General features: G+C 42.9%; 1 protein-coding gene across 13 annotated transcripts in view; it reads left to right on the top strand.

Moving 5' to 3' along the window:
• LOC128768872 (neurexin-3b) overlaps window positions 1–22854 on the top strand; it is a 269686-nt gene that overhangs the window by 79066 nt on the left and 167766 nt on the right. For all 13 annotated transcript variants that reach the window (XR_008416294.1, XR_008416295.1, XR_008416293.1 and 10 more), the window contains 2 exons: window positions 896–1334; window positions 4032–4415. Coding sequence is in view for 10 of the 13 variants with exons in the window: in XM_053882094.1 (XP_053738069.1) it covers window positions 896–1334; window positions 4032–4415 (823 nt within the window). In the remaining 3 variants the exon portion in view is untranslated. The remainder of the gene's footprint in view (window positions 1–895; window positions 1335–4031; window positions 4416–22854) is intronic.

The raw sequence follows: 22854 nt of genomic DNA, 5'->3' as shown, positions 1-22854 counted from the left end.
TCACCAAACGCCCTTCTCCTGGGCAACATCCACTAGCTCCAACTGGGGGACCCTGAGACGCTCCCAGGCCAGCTGGCTGTGCCTGAAACACCTCCAAAGGGAGGCGTCCAGGAGATGCCCAAACCACCTTAACTGACTCCTCTCAACAGCGGCTCCTCTCCGACAAAACTTTTCACCCTATCTCTAAAGGAGACGGTGCCACCCGTTGGAGCAAACTCATTTTAGCCACTTGTATCCAGGATCTCATTCTTTCGGTCATGACCATAGGTGAGGGTCGGGATGAAGACTGATGGGTAAATAGAGAGCTTTGCCTTTTGGCTCAGCTCTCTCTTACGGTAGAGCTGCGCCAATTCACTGACCAATGCTTTACGCCCCCACTCGAGAACAAGACCCCAAGATACTTATACTTCTCCACTTGAGACAGGGTCTCATTCCTTACCCGGAGAGAGCAATCCACCCTTTTCCAATTGAGAACCATGGCCTCGGACTTTGAGCTGCTGATCCTCATCCCAGCCGCTTTACAGTCAGATGCAAACAGATCTAGAGTTGAAGGTCGCATCGTGGTGAAGCCATGAGACCCAAATCTCCTGTAAATAGCAGTGACTGGATCCTCAGTGTGAGTCAGAGTACTTTCTATATTCAGGGAGTGACTAAAGGTTGTACAGGATGTGAATCAAAAACTAAATTTGAGGAGAAAAAATAACCAGCAAAGCAACTCACGGCTCACTGAAAACTTGATCGTGATTTGTTCAATTTCCTAGCCTCATGACCCATTCAATTTTATGTGCAAAATCATTGTTCTTTTTCCCCCATTTCTCCAATACAACTCAAGGTACTCCAGGAATAAATATTGAAATTAAAGTAACTGACGTGTGTGCACTCTGTTTCACCTCAGGTGGTCTACAAAAATAACGATATCCGGCTGGAGCTCTCTCGTCTGGCCCGCATTGTGGACCCAAAAATGAAAATCCAGGGTGACGTGGTCTTCAAGTGTGAGAACGTTCCCACCCTCGACCCCATCAACTTCGAAGCGGCCGACTCATACATCGGCCTGCCAAAGTGGAACACCAAACGTGTCGGATCGATATCCTTCGACTTCCGTACCTCGGAACCCAACGGGCTGATCCTCTTCACCCACGGCAAACCGCAGGACCGGCGTGAGGTGAAGTCGCAGAAGAACAACAAGGTGGACTTCTTTGCCGTCGAGCTGTTGGACGGGGGACTGTACCTGCTCTTGGACATGGGCTCGGGGACCATTAAGGTGAAGGCAACTCAGGCTAAAGTCAACGATGGAAACTGGCACCATGTGGATATCCAGAGAGACGGTCGTTCAGGTAAGGATGAAAGAACACAATATTTTACAGGGATTCGATTGCTGCAGGAAGCGATCGGACAATTGGGTTTCATGAAACAGTACTCAATTTTCAGAGCGCAGTAGGTGGCACTCTTGGTTCAAATATGATGTGACGCTTCATTGAAGTGGTTGCTCAAAGCCGAAGAGTGTGTAGCAGGGAGTGCCACCTAGTGGCCACTAAAATCAGGACACTGTTTCATGAAACCTCTTTCATAAAACCTTCTTCCCCCAACTGCTGCTGATAACACCACCTTAGATATGGGGATGGCAGTGGATTAAGTAGATTAGATTTAAATTTAAAAGTAAGAGTCGATGAGATTTCATGACACAGTATTGAAGGGTTGATGAGGTTTCATGAAACAGTGTCCTGGTTTTCAGAGGCCACCAGAGGGCACTGTCAGCTGCAAAATGTTTGGACTCAACTCATTCAATGAAACCTCACATGAGCGCCGTCTAGTGGCCTCTGAAAATTATGACACTGTTTCATCAACCCTGCAATACTGTTTCATGATGCCTCATCGACCCATCACTATATAACAGTATGTTTCAGGAATGATACTATGATAGATGAACATATGTTTGTAATGATAACAATAGTAACAATAGTGGCATTTTACAAGGTTAAAAAGTCTCTTTTTGTCAATATTTGTCTTTTGTTTGTTTGTCTGTAGGTCATCTAAAAATATTTAAAATCATATTCAATGAATTGGAATATAATATAATATAAATAAAATCGTACATATGAGTGAAATCAGCCAGACCGCATATGTTTTGTTATTTTAGAGCATTTTATTGTTTGAACCTTGAAAATCTATGATCATTTTAAGTATGTTATTGACTGACATTTGAAAAGATGAAAAAATAGCGTGAGTAAAACTGCAACAAAAGCCGGGTGGATATACGATCCTCATCATATCCCATACTTATTTAGTTTCCTTCATCAGAACCACAGGGTGATGTAAATCTCCTCGCCGTATTCATTTCAGCCGTGATTTATCACCGGGGCGAACCTGCACTTCTCTCCGCGTGGACGCCGAGTATATTTGCTCCCCCTGGTTTCCGTCCGCGTGTCCTCTGACCTGAAAAACAGGAGAATGTATTAGAGGATGATCATATTAGAGAAAAGTGGTGCTGCCTGGAGCCCCATACTCAACAGGATTCCAGCATTAGGAGCGATCCTCCCGAGGTCTTGTGTGTGTTAGCGACTCCGTGTTATATATCAGGTTAGAGAAGCCAATTTAGCCATATGTCAGCACCAGCTCCGCTGATAAATCACCTGCACGCCTCTGTAGCCAGATAGTCCAAGTAGAAAGCAGCAGCAAAGAGGAAGGGGACAGATATATGGATACCAGGCGAGAGGATCGTAAGCAGCGAGCGTAATCACACTTGTGGCTCCAGTGAAAGTGGCGTTGGAAGTGAAATGTGGTGTGGTTCAAGAAGTCACGCTAACCATGTCATTATTCGTTTTCTCACAACCTCCGCTTCTACTTGTTCCAACCTTTGATCGCTCAATTCCAGGCGTAGTTTGGTGCAGCTTTTAAAGGATATGGTTGACTGTAACTTACATTTATTCAGATTTAAAGCACATCTAATAGGGCTTTATCGCCAATGCTGTCGATAACCAGGGTTCTCCTCAGGTTTCTTTTCCTCAGTGTAAGTGTGTGGTAGTGAAGGGTCGTATCGTGAAACAGTATTACAGGGTTGATGAAACAGTTTTCAGAGGCCACTAGATGGCGCTCTTGGTTTAGAAATGATGTGAGGTTTCATTGGATTAGTTGCTCAAGTCCAAACATTTCACAGCAGACAGCGCCCTCTGGTGGCCTCTGAAAATCAGGACACTGTTTCATGAAACCTCTTCAACCTTACAATATCGTGTCATGAAACCTCATCCACCCATCACTAGAGTGTGGGAACCTTAACGGTGCGCCATAAATGGCTGAGTCTCCCTCGAATGACAATGAGGCTTCACCGATAGTGCAAGTTAGATTTCACTATATATTGAAATAGTGACTTCCTGTGCTTTCATGACCTGATTTCATGACCTGATTTGAAGAGCCCAGCACTTTAGCTTTGCAGAGACTTTGAATCTTAAAAAAAAGCAAATAATAATGAAGTCATATATAGAATAATAACTATAAAATTGTGCATTTACATATTCTAAGATGAAACACAGCTGAGCTTAGTCCTCCAGTTACCCTCAAATTTACCTAAATTCTAAATTCTTTCCATTTTGTTTTCTGTTCAACAAGTTACCAGAAATATTATTTTTGCTCAGCATGCAACTCGCTCTGTGTCAAAAATGTTGGCCCCTTGCCAGATTCATTTTGGCCCCGCATCACCCAAAGATTAGCCTATAGATGGCCTCGTCGCACAGTGGGGGAAATTCAACATGTCACGGCAGCCAATAACAACAGAGACACTGACATATCAAAGGCATTAAAGGCACACAACCAACATCAAAGATGGCCACATTTACTCAGCAAAAAAAAAAAAAAAGTGAGATCTGAAGCTATCAAAAAACACAAGACAAAAAATAAATACAATATAAGTAATAAATAAATAAAATATAAGTAAAGATAAGTACATTGATAATATGTGGATACTGATAAATTATGTAAATAAGATGAGTTTAACAAGAACATAAGATAAAAATGTGTCCCTTCCATTTCTCCGGCAGGCATCATCTCAGTCAACAGTCGCAGGACCCCCTTTACAGCCAGTGGAGAGAATGAGATCCTGGACCTGGAGGGTGACCTTTATTTGGGCGGCCTTCCTGATAACAGGGTGGGTCTGGTTCTGCCCACCGAGCTCTGGACCGCCATGCTGAATTATGGCTACGTGGGCTGCATCCGGGATCTGTTCATCGACGGACGCAGCAAGGACATCCGACAGATAGCGATGTCGCAAAATGTGACGGGGATCAAGTTCTCCTGCACTAAAGTGACGGGGAAGCAGTGTGACAGCAGCCCCTGCAAGAACAATGGAATTTGTAAAGAGGGCTGGAACCGTTTCATCTGCGACTGCACCGGGACTGGATTCTGGGATAGTACCTGTGATCGAGGTAAGACTCTCGCTGGTGACTTTTTGGTTTTTTTTTCTGCGAGGAGCCTGTTGTCTGTCTCAGTGACAGCTCTATTGGAAGTTTTTGCCGGGTGTATTGACTGAACACAGCTGCAGATTCTTCTTAGTGCCACAAAATCAATCCAGTTTGTGGAATTAAGCAAGGTAATTATGCATTTAAAATGCAGTTGAGTGGATCTATAGAGCCAAATTGCCTTCTTATCCACTGTCGGCGGGCCATAGATCACAAGTGTCAAAGTCACGACCCGGGGGCCTTATCAGGGCCACCGGATCACTTTGGGCGGACTCGACGCCTCAATTGTCTTTTGTTTTCTCATGACTTCTGTTGTGTTGTGTTGAGACTAAGACCATCACGTCCAGAAGAGATGGGACGTTTTACAGGATGCTAGAGAGGCCTCCGACGAGGACTGGTTTGGAGGCAGTGCCACAAATACTAGAAGCAGATTTCGAAGTGGCGCAGTTGAAGATTGGAAGTGAGTTGGAAAGAAAAGATACGAAACATGGCTTTCTCAGGGACAATGTGAGTAGAACAGTCTGGAGACTAGTGATGGGTAGTTGAGGTTTCAGTATTAAAGAGGTGATGAGGTTTCATGAAACTGATTCTCAGAGGCCACTAGAGGGCGCTTTCTGCAAAAAAAAAGTTTGGACTTCACAAGTTTTTTTTTTGCATCCAACATGATTTTTCTAAACCAAGAGCGCCATCTACCGGCCTCTGAAAGTTAGGGCAATGTTTCATCAACCCTGCAATACTGTTTCATGACGCCTCATCCACCAATGACTACCAGAGACAAAGTTCGGGAGGCCAGATGGTTTGTGCCGGCGGAGTTTGGGATGGTGTATAAAGGATATTAAAATGTAGGTAACTGCCAAATGTTACTTTTTTTTATTTAACTCTAACTATTTTCTGCTGCTATGTTAGTTTGAAATGCTACAAGCTCTTAGTATAAGGTTTCATTATTTTTATTTGCTATGGCTGAATAGTGACAGTTGCCATAGTGACGGTTAGCACTTCAGTGACTCGGCATCAACTCTGTGAACTCGTTTTTGTCCTGTCTTTATTTTGACTGTTTCTCGACACCAGGGTGGGTTGACAGTAGATTTAGTCTGCCGCAGCAGAAGAGTGAACATCTGTTTATTGTAGCATCGATGGCACGCAAGTGTGACTTTGGTTTCTCTTGTAGCAATATTTATGTCAGCCTCGCTGAAAGATTTAATAGGATTTTACTTTTCCAATGGAAAAAAAGAAAAAAACCCAAAGCTGCTCTTCATGCTGGATGTAGTTCTGGATTGATCCTTAACTCTCCCTCTGGTGAGATGGGCTTCACTCTGTCTGGGTTTTAAGAGCTTGAACGCATTAACCTTTTATGAGAGAGCACAGATCGGAACTGTGACAGCATGTTTTTTTTTTCAGAATATTCACTGTTTTGTGTTTTTTTCATAGAAACGATTGAGTTCAGCAGAATACTTTTACTTTTTTATTCCAATAGCACCTCATTCAATAGGTCATGTCATTCATATGTTACTCTGTGGCATCTACAGTATATAATGCTTTTTACTTTCAAAAAATTGATCATTTAGTTCCTGATCCTATCAACAATGGACGTCTTCTAAGCTGTATATACTAATACCAACGGTACACATTAAATATTGCACACACTCAAGTGTCTCTTCGGACTGAATTTTCAGTCCTGTGATGACGCCGCAGCAAAATCTTTTTGAAAGCCTGAAGTAATAAAAAGGCATAGCAATGAAAGTCGCCATGTAGTGTCAGTCTTGGAGTCTTCCGTATGATGGAACGGTCCCGGGTAAGAACTGCTTCTTGCCCTAGATAGTTGGGACAGGATCTGGGTCACAGCTCTGTCACCTTGGAAAATTAATGTCTAACTTAATTTCCTTAGAATAAAACACCCCTTTCCTCTGTAACAAACATTGGTATATCATACATCAATTATCGTCAGATTTTCCACGAGAATTATGATAATTTACTGTCCTATAAAATTGTTTCACCTGAATTTTTATTTACAATTTCTCACAATTTTTATAATAAACAGTAGGCCAAACTACTATGATATTTTCCAAGATTTTGTCTGGCCCAACGTACAACGTACATGGGCAGCAAGTATCAATATTGACACAATAAACATACGCCTGTTCTAAAAGCATTCTTTCACAACTGCAGCTCTTATAGATGCCACATGGTGGCGCTACTTCACATGAAAACAGTGAATAATAGCAAAGAATAAACACTGTGGTAGTTCTTTGTCTGTGGTGAATACATGAACCTAACAGAGCCATTAGCTCTTAGCTACTCAAGACGGGTCTTAGACACGTCAGAACAAAGCCTCTGTTGTGTGAATATTTCACGATATTAAACCTGAAACCAAATACAATTGTATTTCTGATGTGTAAGAACTCTTGTCTGATGGCCTATGGGTCGTTGTCGTGGTCGTGTGACCACAGCCAAGCATCGATCTGACGTACAAGCTGCGTCATACATAGTGTTGCTGTTCTCACTCTATTGACAGTTCTGTTGAACTAGAAGGACCCAAGAACTCACGGCGCCACCCCTCGGCATGGAGGAGAATCGCGATGCTTGTAAACAGCAATCCAACTATGCGGCAATTGTTTATACCGAATTAGTCTGACTATGAAGTACAGTGGTACCTCGGTTCTTGACCACAATCTGTTCCATACGGCCGATCTAGAAGCGAATTGTTCGAAATCTGAATCGATTTTTCCCATTACAATGAATGGAAAAAGAAATAATGCGTTCCAAGCCTTAAAATAGTCTTTTGTAGGAGTGAATGTAGAGTGTCTGCTGCAGGTGCGCTGTTCCTCTATGTGTGTGGCCGCTGCATGTGGGAGGGGTTGCCGAGTGAGTGACGTCTCTCCAGAAGTGAAGAGGTGCCCGGTGCGTGTCCAGCTCTGAATGTGCGCTTCTGTGCAGTTTGGCTGTGACAAAGTCATAAACCAAGTCACGCTCTGTCCCAGACTCGCCTCATCCCTGTCCCAGCTCCAGCCCACAACAGGACATCAAACCCTGGAGTGTGTGTGGAGAGCGAGCACCTCCCCTGTGACACTCTACCACGGTCCAGTGTGGAGACAGGAAAGGTTTTACACCTCAATATGAAGAAAAAACAGTCAGTAAATGGAGCTAATGGGACACGTCTGCATACAGAGGCTGCGTTATACACAATAACAAAGCGAGCCGTGGATCAGCGGATCGGTCCACGCGTGTTATGTTTTTTCCGGCTTAATTCAGGGGCGTTCAAGTTCTGAATTTTTGTTCGAAATTCGAAGCAAAACAATCTAGAAATTTTTGTTGTTCGAATTCCGAGATGTTCGAAAACCGAGGCACCACTGTATTTATTTTGTCTTACTTTGTCTTACATTTCAGTCAGTAAATTCTGAAATTGTCAAGACACCAATATCGTGATGTGCCGTGGATGTAATATATCAATAATCGCTGTATCGTGATATTAGCGTTATAATGGTCAAAATGGTCATGATAGCATGGCATCGTGAGGGACCTGGTCATTCTATGAAAACGCCATTACAACTCTCAAGGAATTCAAATAAATTAATAAAAAAAATAAAGGAATACATGAATAATAATAATAATGAAGTGTTGATGAACAAAACCACAACTATGGGTGATTTCTGTTAAAGCTAGTTGCTACCGAATGTCAATCATTTCCAAAGTCGCATCACTCAACAAGCCAAGGAAGTGAAGTGAAGCGTTTCCGTCCTTCAGTGGAATTTTGTTATTTAAATTTCCCTTGAATTGCCTGGCTCGCCGCCTGTTTTTAAGCCCCCCATGAAGCTCCCCAGTGAACCAATCAAACAACCTCTGAGCAAAATTCACACGCAGCTCCGGCTATTGATCTGCTGCAGCGCTACAGTACGATGGAGGGCTGCAAGTTGTACGATGAGGCGGGAAGTGAAGTGATGGAGATCAGTCCTCTCTCAGGGAGTGCAACAAAGGTTCTTCATTTATAATTCCACCACTTGGCCTTTGCTGCTGACTTTCAGCCCAAATGCAAATAGGCTCTTTCGACTGTCTTTGTTCAAAGACCTTTACTTAGAACAGCCTTCATGTGGTGGCTTTTTATATTCTGGAGCTCAGCCTGTTGGGTCTCAGGCATGTGTACATGTTTAACATACAGCTGTTTGAGCAGATGTTTTGATGCCAATGTAAAGAAAACATATCAAGGGATTTGTTTCATATGGTGATGCTCCCGATCATCATATTAACAGCTATGAAACATGCATTTGAAAAGCTTAGTGGTTCCATCAGTAGTGATTTATAAATTATAATACTACTACTACTACTAATAATAATAATAATAATAATAATAATAAAAAAAATAAAAATAATAATAATACATGTGCCAATATGATTTTTCAAATGAATATTCAAGATAATAGTTTATTAGATTGGAAAATAAATGAGTTTTACCCTGTAGTTATCTTAGTCTGCATACGTTTGTAACAGGTGGAGCCAAATACAACATTTATTGAATCAGAAGTATGAATGTGCTGCAGCAATGGGTTATGAAATCATGTTGAGAGCGGGCCTTGAGTTTGACATGGCTCATTTATAATTGAAGAGAACATTGAAGAATTGGTTGGTGGGTTTTTCTCCACGGCCCTAGACAGGATGATGACAACTGGCCTGGAGAGAAAGCTGGAAGTTCCACCACACATCACCCAATCCAGAGTCGCCTTGGTCTTTGGAGGCCACATGTTGAAGCTAACCGTGCCGTGGTTGGATATGAAGTAAGATGGAGAAATGTTGGGTACAATTCCAGATTGCTCTGGCTTAAAGGGGAAGAGTAGTATGACACAGTTTTGTAAGGTTGATGGAGTTTCATGAAACAGTGTCCTGGTTTTCTGGGGCCACCAGAGGGCACTGTGTGCTGTGAAATGTTTGGAATTGAACAACTAACTCAGTGAAACCTCACATCATTTCTAAACCATGATCGCCATCTAGTGGCCTCTGAAAATACGGACATTGTTTCAATACTCTTTCCTCATCAGCCCATTACTACGGGAGACAAAAGTGAGCATTTTCACCTCAGTAAAAGTGTGGACTTCACTTTGTGAAAAGTAAAAACTGTTGTGGCTCCTGAACAAGAGTTACACCAACCTGTCAAACTTTTAAAAAAGTATAGTTACTTCAGAACATCCAGTGATCTCATTATTTCTAGACATCTGCGGTGGGAGTTTTTTGTGTCTCCTCTGTCCCGCTGTGTTGTTTATCTCTGTTTCTTCATGTTAGATTGAATGCTGCACCACCACCGCGCTGGGGTTTGTGCAACGTATTCCTCCTTAACTGCTGAGTTTGAGACATATAAGATGAATGGTGCAGCATCATCACACAGTATTCCCTCAACAAATACACCGTTGAATGCAATGTGTGTTTCTCTCGAGGAATTTAACAAGCCACTTGTGCATTTCTTGGTTTGCTAGAATTCATTTATTCCATGTCTGCTACATTCTTTAAAGCTGAAGACCTGGTAGGAGTGTGGACAAGGTTGAGGAGGAGCAGCAGATGTGTTTATCCAGGGCAATAGGCAGAGAACATGGGAAGTGAAGAAGAGAGTGCAGGCAGGGTGGAATGAATGGACACAAGTGACAGAAAAGACAACATTTGTAATGAGTAAAGTAGAGGGAAAGTTTGGAGATGTGGATATGGTAAGAGGAAAGATACTTTGGTCTTGTGGAGAGGGGAAACTGTGAGCATGAGGTATGTTTGAAATGGCTATAACAAGGGAGGAGGAGGGGAAGAAGACAGGACAGAAGGGTAGCTGGTGGGTGGCCATTGTTTTCTAACTGATCTTTGGCTGTGGTGACCTCAAAATACACCGCTGTCTCATACAAGAAAATAACCCAGCCTAACGGAAATTACAAACCCTGCCAAACTCATTAATATCACATTCTGTCACGGCATCTTTGAGTTTATTTTTGCATCAAATTTTTCCCAGTTAGTAATTTTAGTGGAGTCCTTATCTGGGAAATGTCATTTTATCCAGCTGCCGCCATAAAAACAGCTAATCTCAAGTCAGCCTTGCTCATAAAAAAATGAAATAAGGGGAAACGAGTGTCAAAAGATAATGGAATTTACAAAGGTGGGCTGGAGGTGGGGTGGAGTTGGGCTGAAAGTGGGGAGGATGAGGGCTGGAAGTAGGCTGAAGGTGGGATCGAGGTGGGCTAATGGTGGGCTGTTGAAGGGGTGGGGTGGAGGTGGGCTGAAGGGGGGCTGAAGGTGGGTTGGATGTGGGCCAACGATGGGCCGATGGTGGGCTGATGATGGGCTGAAGGTGAAAGGCGGCTAGAGGTGGGCTTTAAGTGGGTTGATGGTGGGTCAGAGGTGGGATAAAGGTGGGTTGTTGGTGAGCTAAAGGCAAGCGGAAGGTAGGCTGTATGAGGGCTGATGGTGGGATGGAGGTGGGCTGAAAGTGGGCTGGGTGTGGGCCAATGGTGGGATGATGATAGGCTGATGGTGGACTAACGGTGAGATGTGGCTAAAGGTGGGTTGGATGTGGGCCAATGATGGGTCAATGGTGGGCTGATGATGGGCAGAAGGTGGACTAATAGTGAAAGATGGCTAAAGGTGGGCTTTAAGTGTGTGGATGGTGGGTCTGAGGTGGGATAAAGGTGGGTTGTTGGTGAGCTAAACCCAAGGTGGGCCCTAAGTAGGTTGATGGAGGGATGGAGGTGGGCTGAAACTGGGCTGAAAGTGGGCTGAATGTGGGCCAATGGTGGGCTGATGATGGGCTAAAGGTGGACTGATGGTGTAAGGTGGCTAAAGGTGGGTTGATGTTGGGTTTGAGCTGGGATAAAGGTGGGTTGTTGGTGAGCTAAATCCAAGCGGAATGTGGGCCCTTAGTGGGTTGATGGAGGGATGGAGGTGGGCTGAAAGTGGGCTGAATGTGGGCCAATGGTGGGCACATGATGGGCTGAAGGTGGACTAATAGTGAAATGTGGATAAAGGTGGGCTCCAGGTGTGTGGCTGGTGAGATGGAGATGGGCTGAAGGTGGGCTAAAAGTGGGCTGAAGGCAAGGCAATTGAAAAAACAGCTCTCTCCAATGCGACAAAAGGAGAACAAAAATGCCATGGTCAGTGCAATGATATTGCATTCATCTAATAGAATCATGAAATGAGAGTCTCGAGGTGATTCCATCAGACTCATGGCTTTGTAATTCTGCTCCTTCCACTGGGAGCGAAGCAGAGAACAATTTAGCTGTTTTGTCGTAGCAGGGAGAAAAATGCAGCATGACATTATTTCAGACCCGTTTGAAGAGATCAAAGATATCGCCAGGCTACGGCTGACAAACGGCAGCGCTCCTCTGCTCTGTTTGCTACCAGCTATCTGAGCCAGGTTTGGTTCACGGATGAATTCTCTGTCGCTTATCTCGAATTCAGCCGTGTCTCACTCGTGCTCTTTGTCATGCTCCGTCTTTAAATCTTCCCTTTTGTTTCCTGCATCCTGCCATATATACTTTCCTCTCTCCATCTGTCAGGCTTAGTCTCACGCACGCGGAAACCCTGACACTATTGCTCCATATTTACATTCCTTTTAACACCCTGTCTGTAAGCGCTAACAGCACCTATGATCACATGAGCTCTGCTATAATATGAACAGATGTCACTTCATTATTTATGGGAATTGTTTTCCCAACATTTATTTTATGTATTTATTTATTTTTAATGCACTCAGCTCATTGGAAAGATGGAGTGTTGTCATACCTATTCAAGAATCAGCTGAATGTTTTGCCACATTCTCTACTTTTGACATTAAACTGAGAGCACGTGGCAGTAACCCGTCTGAATGTCAAACCTTCCTGCTGTGTTCTGACCCAATACCTCCCATTATGTTGTGATACAAGAGGCTTGGCTCCTCTCATCTGGACCGTGACTGCTGGTGCTGAAGCCTTTCCGCTTGTCCTGTGAATTTATAAATAGGGCAGGGGCCTGGCTCTGTGTAACCCCTCCAGGCACCCATGGCAACAAAAAGCCGAGATGGCATGCTTGAAATATAACCGCTCGGATGCACGGATGCAAGGTTTGAGGTCGACTTGTCCTCCAATAGAAGACATTAAGAGTCCTCTGCTTGTAAATGTGAGGACGGCGTATTACAGTCGAACCCTGTGGGCACCAATAAAGTTGCTCTTAGAACACAAGTTTTGTTCCAACCTGAACCCATTAGGACCCATTTATGCTCCCTATACGTATGAAATTGTATCCGTACCATCACTGATCACATACGTCCATGCCTTCTTTTTACGTTAGTATTGCAGTTCACCAATATATCCACCAGGGGGAGAAGTCCAGAGTCAAAAGTTTACGACAAACTCCAAAACAAACATGGCGACGGTAGCGCTTGTACAAAAGACGAAACGGAGGCTTGGAGTTGTAGGAGGCAGAGATTGGTGAGGCCTTTACATATATTGCAACTCGAGTTATGTCTTATTTGTGTCACATTAGATCCGGTAGCACTGCTCTGTTTGGTCTGTATCCCTAAGCTTTGTGGAAACGTGCATAAATAAGAAGGAAACGGATGCAAAGCACGGACAGAAGGCGCCGTCCATGTCTGGATCTGTATGTAACGTTGAGCGTCAACAGGCCTTGAGGCATTGCCACGCGTCTCCTCCAACATCTTTATCGCTCTCTGACATGCTGATCGTGTCACTCCCACTCAAAACATGAGCATTTTCAACTCTGCCTCTACCAGCTCTGCTTCTTGTCTTTGTGTCAGAGCAACTGAATCTGAACTATAAAAGGTTCCACTACTGTTCTGATCTGCTCTTTACTGTGCTGTCCAGTCGCAGCTCTCTCCCCATTCTACCTTGCCCACACTCTCTTCTTCACCTCTCCAAATAACTGATCTCACGGCCCATGCCTGTTTAAAAGGGCGCTGAAATTGGGCCCAAACCAAAATGGGCTTCAAAAGCCATGGGTAAAATCTGAAGATCCTATTGAAGGAGGGATCAAGAAATCAGCCTGGAGAGACAGTGAACCACTGGAAAATAAATGAATCTGAGAGTCTTCAGACTGAAGTTATATCCATCGTACAGATGACTCCTCTGATTCCGATGGAACGGAGTGAAAGCATCCCTACTTTATATGAACTTACCGATTGATGGAACAGAGCTGAAGTTCAGTCTTGTGCCAGTATGAAATAATCATTTTAGTCTCTCCCTGCTCAGTCACTGTGAAATGCTTCACTGAGTTGGATTGGTCACACTGGGTGCCGTACTTTGAAACAACTTGTGTAAGATTCTTCTTTTAATATCCTCCTCAAGAGGAATCAAAGATGGCAATGGAATCATTCCTGGTGTGTGTTTTATGTGGCTGAAGGTGACTATTTTCTCATCTTTAGTTTCCGTCAGTCTTGGTGAAACGTTCCAGTCGACGACATGGAAATAGTTCCCATCTGCAACTCCTCCGTAAAATACTTTAAAAGTCCAATGTCATCTCACTCTTTAAAAAACGTTGTCGTGTCAGAGGTTGTGACAGATCTTGGCTGATCTTTGATGATATGACAGTGACTTTTGTTTCCGCTGGCGTGTTGTGTGACTGGATGAAGCACGGCTGATTTAGACGCACAGTTAATATAGGTCTATAATGAAGGATGGAGAGCCAGCGCGTCACCATGAGATCCCACTGCGGCTCTCCTCTTTCTGCCTCTCTCTTTGCACACTGCACACACACACATACGGGAACACACACACAGTAGCACTATCTGGCTCAGATACTCCGGAAGGAACACACACAACAATCCACTGGAGACAGATTGGATTGTGTCTAATGCATATTGCATTTTCCCTGACAAGATGCCACCGCCCACATACAGTAAGTGCTTGTGTTTTCCCAACTGTCAGTGAAGAGGAGCTGTGATGACTGCGGGCCAGAGCCAGGCAGGAAGTGTGTCCACTCCGGATCGATACATGCGCTGTCCTGTACTTATTTTCACAGGGAAAACAGAAGTTGCGTGTCCATATAAATCTTGCTGCAAATTGTTTCCTACCGCTGCAAAGCTTTTACCCAATTACGCACTGATGTCTTTTACCAGACCAAATATCCACTGAGAACTTCTAGGAAAGGACGTCTTGACGAAAACAGTAAATAAACAGCTTTACATTTTTGGCTGCTGACAGGAACTGTATAAAGTGCGTGAGTCTTAAGTTGTGTTGGCAAGAAAGTTTTTTGTTTGTTTGTTTTTTTATTTCATATGATAGAAAATCTGGGACAAGCACAAGTAGACCCCCTAACAGGACCTTCTGTATGAGAAAAGAGCCCATTCTGGAGCCCTTCATTCTTAAATTCTAAAGAGAAAAAATGTCTCCAGGGAGTTTTTTCTGTATCTTGTGCACTGAACAAAGTGATGGCAAAAAAAATGATCTCTATCTCTTCTAAAAGTGAATCATTTGGTCCTTTTCCTGCAAATTTCAACTAAATCTGTTCATAGCTACTTTGAATACAGTCCTAACTTCCTTGGAAGAGGTAATAACCATAATAGCATTTTTGCGATGGGTGCCATTTTTTCTCTGGTGTTAGCAGTAGCCCCTCAAAATGTCTGTGCATCTCTAGAGGAGGTCTACATTAGTTCGTAATCCGTCTCTCGAAGTGATGCATAACTCATATTGAAACTCACCCAAATAAAGAAAGCATCCAACGGGATCAGTGGGGGTCAGTTAGCTTTTAGTTAAACTGTAGTAAGGTTAGTCTTTCAGTAACAATTGCAGATTTGCAAATGCAAATTGCAAATGCAGTTCCGCCATGTTTGAATTTTTTGTCAAAATACTGTAGCATTTTTGTCGTGCTAAGTGCAAAACCGATGGAATACATGCTGACCAGAATTTAATTTCATTTAATATGTGCAGCAACTTGAGCTGCACCAGTCAGTGATGCATCCTCTGTGTCGAGACTTTGATGCGTAAAGCGAGGGAGTTTACAAAGCGTGAACTGAGATATGCTCCTCAAAGCTGTTACCATTTGGCCACACCGTGTGACCTCATCGGGAACTGGATGAGTTCATTTCTAGATTTAAACTGCAACGAAAATGGAGCCCCCACCCCAGTCAGACTTTTGAGTCGCACCACTCCGCTATAAAATACATTCGTGTGATGTCGACAATGGCGACAATCCTGTTAAAAACTCCACATGAAACTGACTAAAACATTTAAAGAGGTGACGCAGTTACACATGCTAGTAGCGATTTCTCCCCTTTAAAAGTTTACTTTAAAGTTGATCAGATGTCTGTTCAAGCCACAGAAGCATGTACATGAGAATCTATCATCAAAACTATAACTAATACCTTTTTCAAAGAGTATTCACTAGTTTCGCTACATAGTAATTTGCCGTAACATGGGAACTTGGTTAAGAAAACACACTTCCGAAGGCTTGATTTTACTTTGTCGTCTTTATCACCGTATCTTGATCAAACAATTTAATGCCATAGCATACAGTATTTGCGTTGTCTCCAGCCTCCACCTGGTTCTTATCGTCTTCTCACCCATTTGCATTCAGATGAGGTGGCCGCCATGTTGAGCGCCGAGATAGAGTAGCACAATTGGTATGCTTGTCCTCCTCTTTCAGCGGCAAAGAGGGAAACTCTTGATCTTGCTGAAAGTCTCCTTAATCCTCAAGTCCTGTGATAGCCCTTGAATAAATGCAAGTCCTGCCTTGTTGAGAATACATTTCTAAGGTCAGGCAGTTATTACTGTGTACTATGTGCACTGAATGTGTCACACTAAACACGTGTTCTGTGTATCATGTTTCGCACCTCCTCCAAGGATCGCATTTTTCAAAAGTGTGTTTGAATACAATGTCAGCATTTGCTTTCAATGGAACAAGGAACAGCACATTAAATATTGTTATATCGGTGAATATTGTTGTGAAATGCCGTCTGGATCCACTACGGTTTTTGAGGGGTTTGTCATTCACTTGCATGGCTTCCAACCCGGTGCCAAAAACTCTCCAAATTATACGTCATGAAACTAGGAATGGAATCAAACCACGGAAGTGAAATAACTTTCAAGTGAACGCAAACAAAATATATATTATTATGGATGATTCGACATTGTTTTAGGGTTGCCAGATTAGAATAGCCGGTCAGGAATGTCACTTGTGGCCCAGTCTTAAGCTGCGTTTAGTCTGTTGGAATCATCAAACTATTGCCGTATTTCTCTAGTATTCTTTTCTATTATTCAACGTACTTTTGTTCTTATTTTTGAAGTATAATCCCCAATTTTGAACTTGGTCCTACTGAAAATTTTGAAATGAAAAATGAAATTATACAATGACCCAGACTACATTTTTCACTTATTTTATTCACTTTTTTTTTTATATTTATGTTAATTTTTTACATTTTTATTTTAGGTCGATCAGACATCACATCAACCGTTTCAGAACCAACACAATTGCTGGTGATGAGTGTGAGCTCTGTTCACACGGCTTGTTTGCTAACAAATCATGTTCACACTTCTTAATAATGAAGTGCCAAACTAAGTACTTTTAAAGGGTTTGGTCATTTAAAGCTCTGCTCTCAGCTGTTTCCACTATTCTCTGTTATAGCCCACGATTCTATGTACGTCCTCCATCATGGTGTTGTGTGTGTGAATTGCCTTTTCATTTTTCTGCAGCCTTGGGACGTCTGCTAAATTAATCCTATTTCATTTGAAAGCCAAAACCATATTGTTCTGTTTGTTGAAAACGCCTCAGTGTGCACTTTTATATGCAGCGAAATAATGAGCCCGGTAAAGTCCACGTTATCAAACGTGTCTCTTTTTCGAGTTTTTCGAATCTTCATCTCCCCAGAAGCTGCCCAGTTGTTGCAGGAGACTTTGTGTTTTGTTTTGTTTTTTTCTTCCTTTTCTGCTTCTTGATTTATATTCAGCACAGTTCCAGGCTTTCCTTCTCCTTTTGTAGAGATGATAGATTTAGAGGGAGGCAGTCCACAGTGATAGCAGGTCATCGAGATGGAATATTCATTCTGGTGGCTGTAGAGTGATGAAATTTCCTTGAAGGAAACTATTGAGAGGACATTTGTGTGAGGAGCAGTTGAACTCGGTTCTGCAGAAAACTCTAACTGAATAATTGAGTGGATTTAAAAGGCTGTTGACATGACCATCTGTATAAGGTTTTCTGGCCATTAAGCTATTTCTGAATGCAAGTCAGGGGATTTCATTTCAACAAACATGAATATCATTGAAATGCACTTAAATAATATAAAAAATACATTTTTTTTGGATCACTCTAATTTATTTCCTACATCACTTGCTGGTTCATTTGAAATAAAGATTCAAGATTCATGAGGTTTATTTGTCACACATGCAGTTGTACGCGGTACAACGCATGGTGAAATTCTTTGTGTCCCTGCGACCAATAAAAGAAAAAGAAGTGTGCACACAGGATGCATACTATGATAAGAATAGTGAGTTATAGAAACGGCAGTATGAAGCAACAGTGCAAAGTAAAAATAAAGTCAGAAGTGTATAGTGCATAAATAAAAATAAAAATATGTAAAGTGACATAGAAAAGCTCCACTTATTGGACCATATGACCATGAAAGAATCGTAGTCACTGGCGAATCATGAACTGGGCTCAACCCCATGAAAATCGGAACATACCAGACAGGGTCTGTGGAGCATCATACCAGACATTGAAAAGACATTTTCCAAATCCAAATAACTTGAACAGCTCCTGAAATGAGTGTTATACAGGAATGAGACCTTTAACGCTCAAAGTTACGTACCTCTGTGTTCATTTTGTCCGTATTTTGCAGTACCACAGGAAACCTTCAGGGGCAGTGTAGCTGTTACGACCGAATACGTAGCTCTAATGAGACGCGAAGAAGACACAACAATGGTGGAAATTCTCCTTCCTCTTGTCACAATATATTTGACGTCCTCACCGCCTCCTACAACGCTGCCTCTGTTTCCTCTTTTGCAAGAGGTACATATACTTCTTCCACAGTCGCCATGTTGGTTTTGTGGTTTGTTGTTGCCATAAATTTTGACTGTGCGCTGCTGTATATGTACGTGATCAGTGACGGGAGCAGTGTTTGAAAAGGAGTGGTACAATTTCGTACATAAAAGGAGGACCTTTATGATAATGCATTTGCAATTGAGTCGTGGGATCAACGGTGTTGAAAGCTGCAGTCAGTCTTTCACGCTCAGTCAGCGCTGACATTGTCAAAGTTGTCGTGTTTAATCTCTAACACTCAGCTTTTCCATCGTGCTAAATATTGTCAAGAATGCTGGAGCAATATCTGACTACACACAATAGAAGTCAGCGTTTGATCATTCACTCTCTACTTCCTTCCGCTTTCAAGACGTGACGGCGGCGGACGACATCACAGGGTCGCAGGCCGCCGTCGCTCTCTGACGCAGGTGGGCTGATCGCTGGAATGATGGCGCCGCAGACCAGGAGATGTCTGGTTTCAAACGTCAGCAAGAGAGAGATTTGCGTGACAATGTTTGCCCAAGAGGAGAACAGAGCCGTCTTGACTTTAAAAACAATCTGCTCATTTCAGTTGTTCCACTGCTCGGAACATCACACTGTTGCTCTCTAATCCCCATTTGTAATTAAATGCGTTCTGAGACGCTGCGCTGGGTTACGTAAATCCTGACTTGCATTGTGGCGCGTTATGCAGAGCCATGGACGCAGGGCCGGAGGAATGTGCTGCAACCATCACACGTTTCCTCTGTCCTCTTTCACAAGGCCGTGGCGTCTTCTCGTGGCATTTCCATGCTCGGAGAGCTCGCTGAGGAAGTCGAGCCCTCGGTGCTCGTCCATCTGAGAAATTGACAAGTCGCCAGAATTTCACAGAAGCCGACTGAGGATTCCCTGAGAGACCGTGAGAGACAGGGAGCATACGATTTCCACAGACTTCTATTTCTACACAAACTCTCCCGTGGGTTTGCAGAGGATGAAAAATATGCCCTTTTATTTCAAGCCATTGTTTAAACATTTGAAGATCTGCAGCACTTGTAGTATCATGACGCGGCACCACACTTTACCGCGATTGTTCTGTCTTCATATATGTTGACATTACTGGATAGATTTCCTGTTGTCCTCGCAGCATCACAGTGTCCTCATACTTTATCTCTGCTGCCCCCTGATGGTTCAGGACTGCAACTGTACGGAGCCCTCTTTGTCTCCCTATCTCTCCAAGCATTTGCTCTGGTCGCTGTGATCATAGACACCTTGTGTTCCGTGCAACAAAACCTTCCCACGGTAAAACCAGATTAGCATATGCAAAGGTCTTGAGCACGGTGCAGCTTTTTCATCTGTGATGTGGGGGAGGAACACCAGACCGCTGCGTTTATTCAACATGCACCTAGAGTTGTTGGCAAGAAGCCCAATCGAAGATTCCCTTGGCCTCTTCAGATATTCATGGGATTGCTCACCAAACACGAACATCTACCGCAAAATGGTCCACATAAACCTACCCTTATTTAGCTCTGTCAAATTGTGCATTTTCTTGAAAATATCTGGTGGATGTCGTCTGTGTCTTGTGTCTAGGTGACGCATTACGCTACACAAACAAGGGGACTTGTTGAGTCGGCTTCTCCACCAACTTCTCGATGGCTCTTTATTAGTGTAGACCTAAAATCCTACGAGTGGAACTTTAGAAAATAGATGTTGTTCATACATGAGCCGCACCAGTCTATAAGCCGTGGGTGCAGTGGTGCTGTCTGCGCTGTAGAAAGGTCAGTGCTGTTTATAAATGAGCATCACTTCTAAACTACTTTTGACAATGGGGTCCAGCATGGAGACTGACTCATGAAACAAACTGGGCAATGTTCTGAACTTGAGTCATGAACTCCTCATATCTTTTATTGACATGAAAGCACTCAAAATATGTTGTTTTCACCGGTGTGTCCCAAGTTCCGACACCACAGCTGGTCTCAGCTGCTCCTTCTCATCTATGGTCCTCCAGGAGATCAGCTATGTTGGCAGAGCAGCGGGCACGCGGGTGAAAACAGTACATTTTGAGCGCTTTGAGGTCAATAAAACCCCTCTGATTTCATCGATTTCATGTGACACGACTCAATATTTTGGGAGCATGACGCTCTTTAGCCTGTAAAAATCCATATATTAGCCGTATCTTTGTATAAGCTGCTGGGTTCAGACCGCAAGAAAACAACTGCATCTTACAGTATACATATTTTTTTTGTTTATATATATTTCGGTATATATTTTTGGACCGTGTTTCACAAGCTCTCATTTAAAGGTGTAAACTAAATCAGTCTCTTATTATTGGTATATTCAACCACCCACTGTGCTTGACAGTGCAAGTTACTAAGCACTGAATTGCATTTTCGGCCCCCTTTTTTAAGTTCCTCCAGACCACAGACAATGACTCGATAGGCTGGGTTTGGCCCCCGAGCCTCAAGTTTGACATATTCTCTACATTATCCAACCAGTCTCCAAACCATTGCCACCTCCAGCATTTAGTACAAAAGGCTTACTGTTTGAACAACTAAAAAAATAAATACAACCTGTTTAGACAACAACACAACACAATTTCCAACACGCTTCACTTTGATAAATGCTTTCTGACTCCACCATAAAACAAAGAGTTGCAAATATAGAACACGCGATGATGAGGATTGTACACCGCCTTGTTTCTGATGCCATGAGTCACGTGCTGATAAAGCAGGATTTAACTCATCCCTGTGTAAAGCCTCTTCAATATGTCTGACACACAAACACCGCTTAAGGTTTCACATTGATGTGACACTGTTTCCTAAACAGGGATAAAGAAGACTGTGATGTATTCCACTTCTCTAATGCATTTATCGAAAAGAAGTGATCAGAATGAAGCCACGAAGAGTGTGATCACAGGACATCAATACACTCCGAGTAGCAAGTGCAGCTTGAAAAAGGATGTTCATAACCAGGAGGGTGTGAACTCTAACACTGTATTATATATTTGTCTGTATCTGAGCTCGCAGGCGTGAGACGCATCAGCTTGTGTTAAAATGAAATTGCTCAGCAAACTTGTGGAATCTTATTTACATGGATTACGTTTGATGCTGTTTGTGTTGTCTGGACGAGACAAAAGTTTTATCTTTTATTGTTGATCTCTTTTAGGATTTCGTTATTTACAGTACAAAGACACTGTGCACCACGTGAAAATGTCCACACTAAATTGAGTCATTATTTTGCCACTTTTTCCCTCAGATATTCCCTGGATATTTATGTTTCTGTGTTGTAGACTTGTAGTCACGCCCACCTTAGTGAGACCAGCACAAGACCAAGACCTGACAGACTCGAGACCAGGACAGGACCAAGACTTTACGTGCTTAAGACCGACAAAAGAAAGTGACACCATAACTTGGTCCCTGAGGTTTTCTTAACGTTCCTCATCCAACTTGTCCTCTGTTTCTCCGCTCCACCTGTTCTACCTTGGCTGCACTCTGTTCTTCGCCTTCCTTAATGTTTATACTGCTTTGTCCCTTAAAACATATATCCAATAGGTTCTTTCTCTCATGCATATTTTTGGATTTGTTTTGAAAATGTCATTTTCAGAGAGCAATATAGGTTCATATGCAGTGGTGTTTGGCCAGCAGGGGGCAAAGTTTTTCTTTTGTTGGTGAGTGGGGACAGATATATAAAACATATATCTCTTCTTCTTGGGCTCATCATACAATACTGAAGCTGCTGGGGACCTCTTTGATGTCATTTTGGAGCATTCAAAAGTTAACATGTTCACAAAATTAAATGATCTGACAAAGACCTGACAGACTCAAGACCATCAGGACAAGACCAAGGCTCTAGGGCTTCAGACCGACAAAAGAAAAAGTGACACCATTACTTGGTGCTTGAGATTTCCGTCAAGCTACTTTTGAAAAATGTGCATTTAGCATTTATTTTTGTTGTAGTCTATATAGCCGAACCAAATTGGCTTAGGTGACTATGAGCTTGACTCATCGTGACGAAACACTGGCATCAAATCTTGAGGTGAACCAGCATGAAAGGAGAGCGGAGGTTCAAGGAGCGCCACCCCATGGCCTCACCCTGAACCTCATTTTTTTATTTTAATATTTGTTTTAATGTTGGACCAATGCCCAAAATGTTAGACATTTGCCATTCTTCACATGTTTCCAGTGATCCAGTGATTCATTGGCTGCTGGTCAGATGCTTTAACTTGGCCCTCAACAATGGCCACTATCACGTGAAAAGAGCGGAGATCGTGCCCAATATATGAAACTGTCATTTGTGATCGAAGCTCGACTATTAGCTTAGTTGACCGGCAGATACAGGAATAAATGCCTGCAAGGTTGTTGACAACATGAGTATTGAACATTGACGACAGCAGACGCTTCTCACTGTGTTCGGAACAAATCGACAGACGCGTGTGAAGAGCCACAGTGATATTGAAGGCCGTTGTTTGTTTGTC

This window comes from Synchiropus splendidus, chromosome 12 (genome assembly GCF_027744825.2).
Source record: "Synchiropus splendidus isolate RoL2022-P1 chromosome 12, RoL_Sspl_1.0, whole genome shotgun sequence".
NCBI lineage: Eukaryota > Metazoa > Chordata > Actinopteri > Syngnathiformes > Callionymidae > Synchiropus > Synchiropus splendidus.
This window is presented reverse-complemented; position numbering and strand designations above follow the sequence as displayed.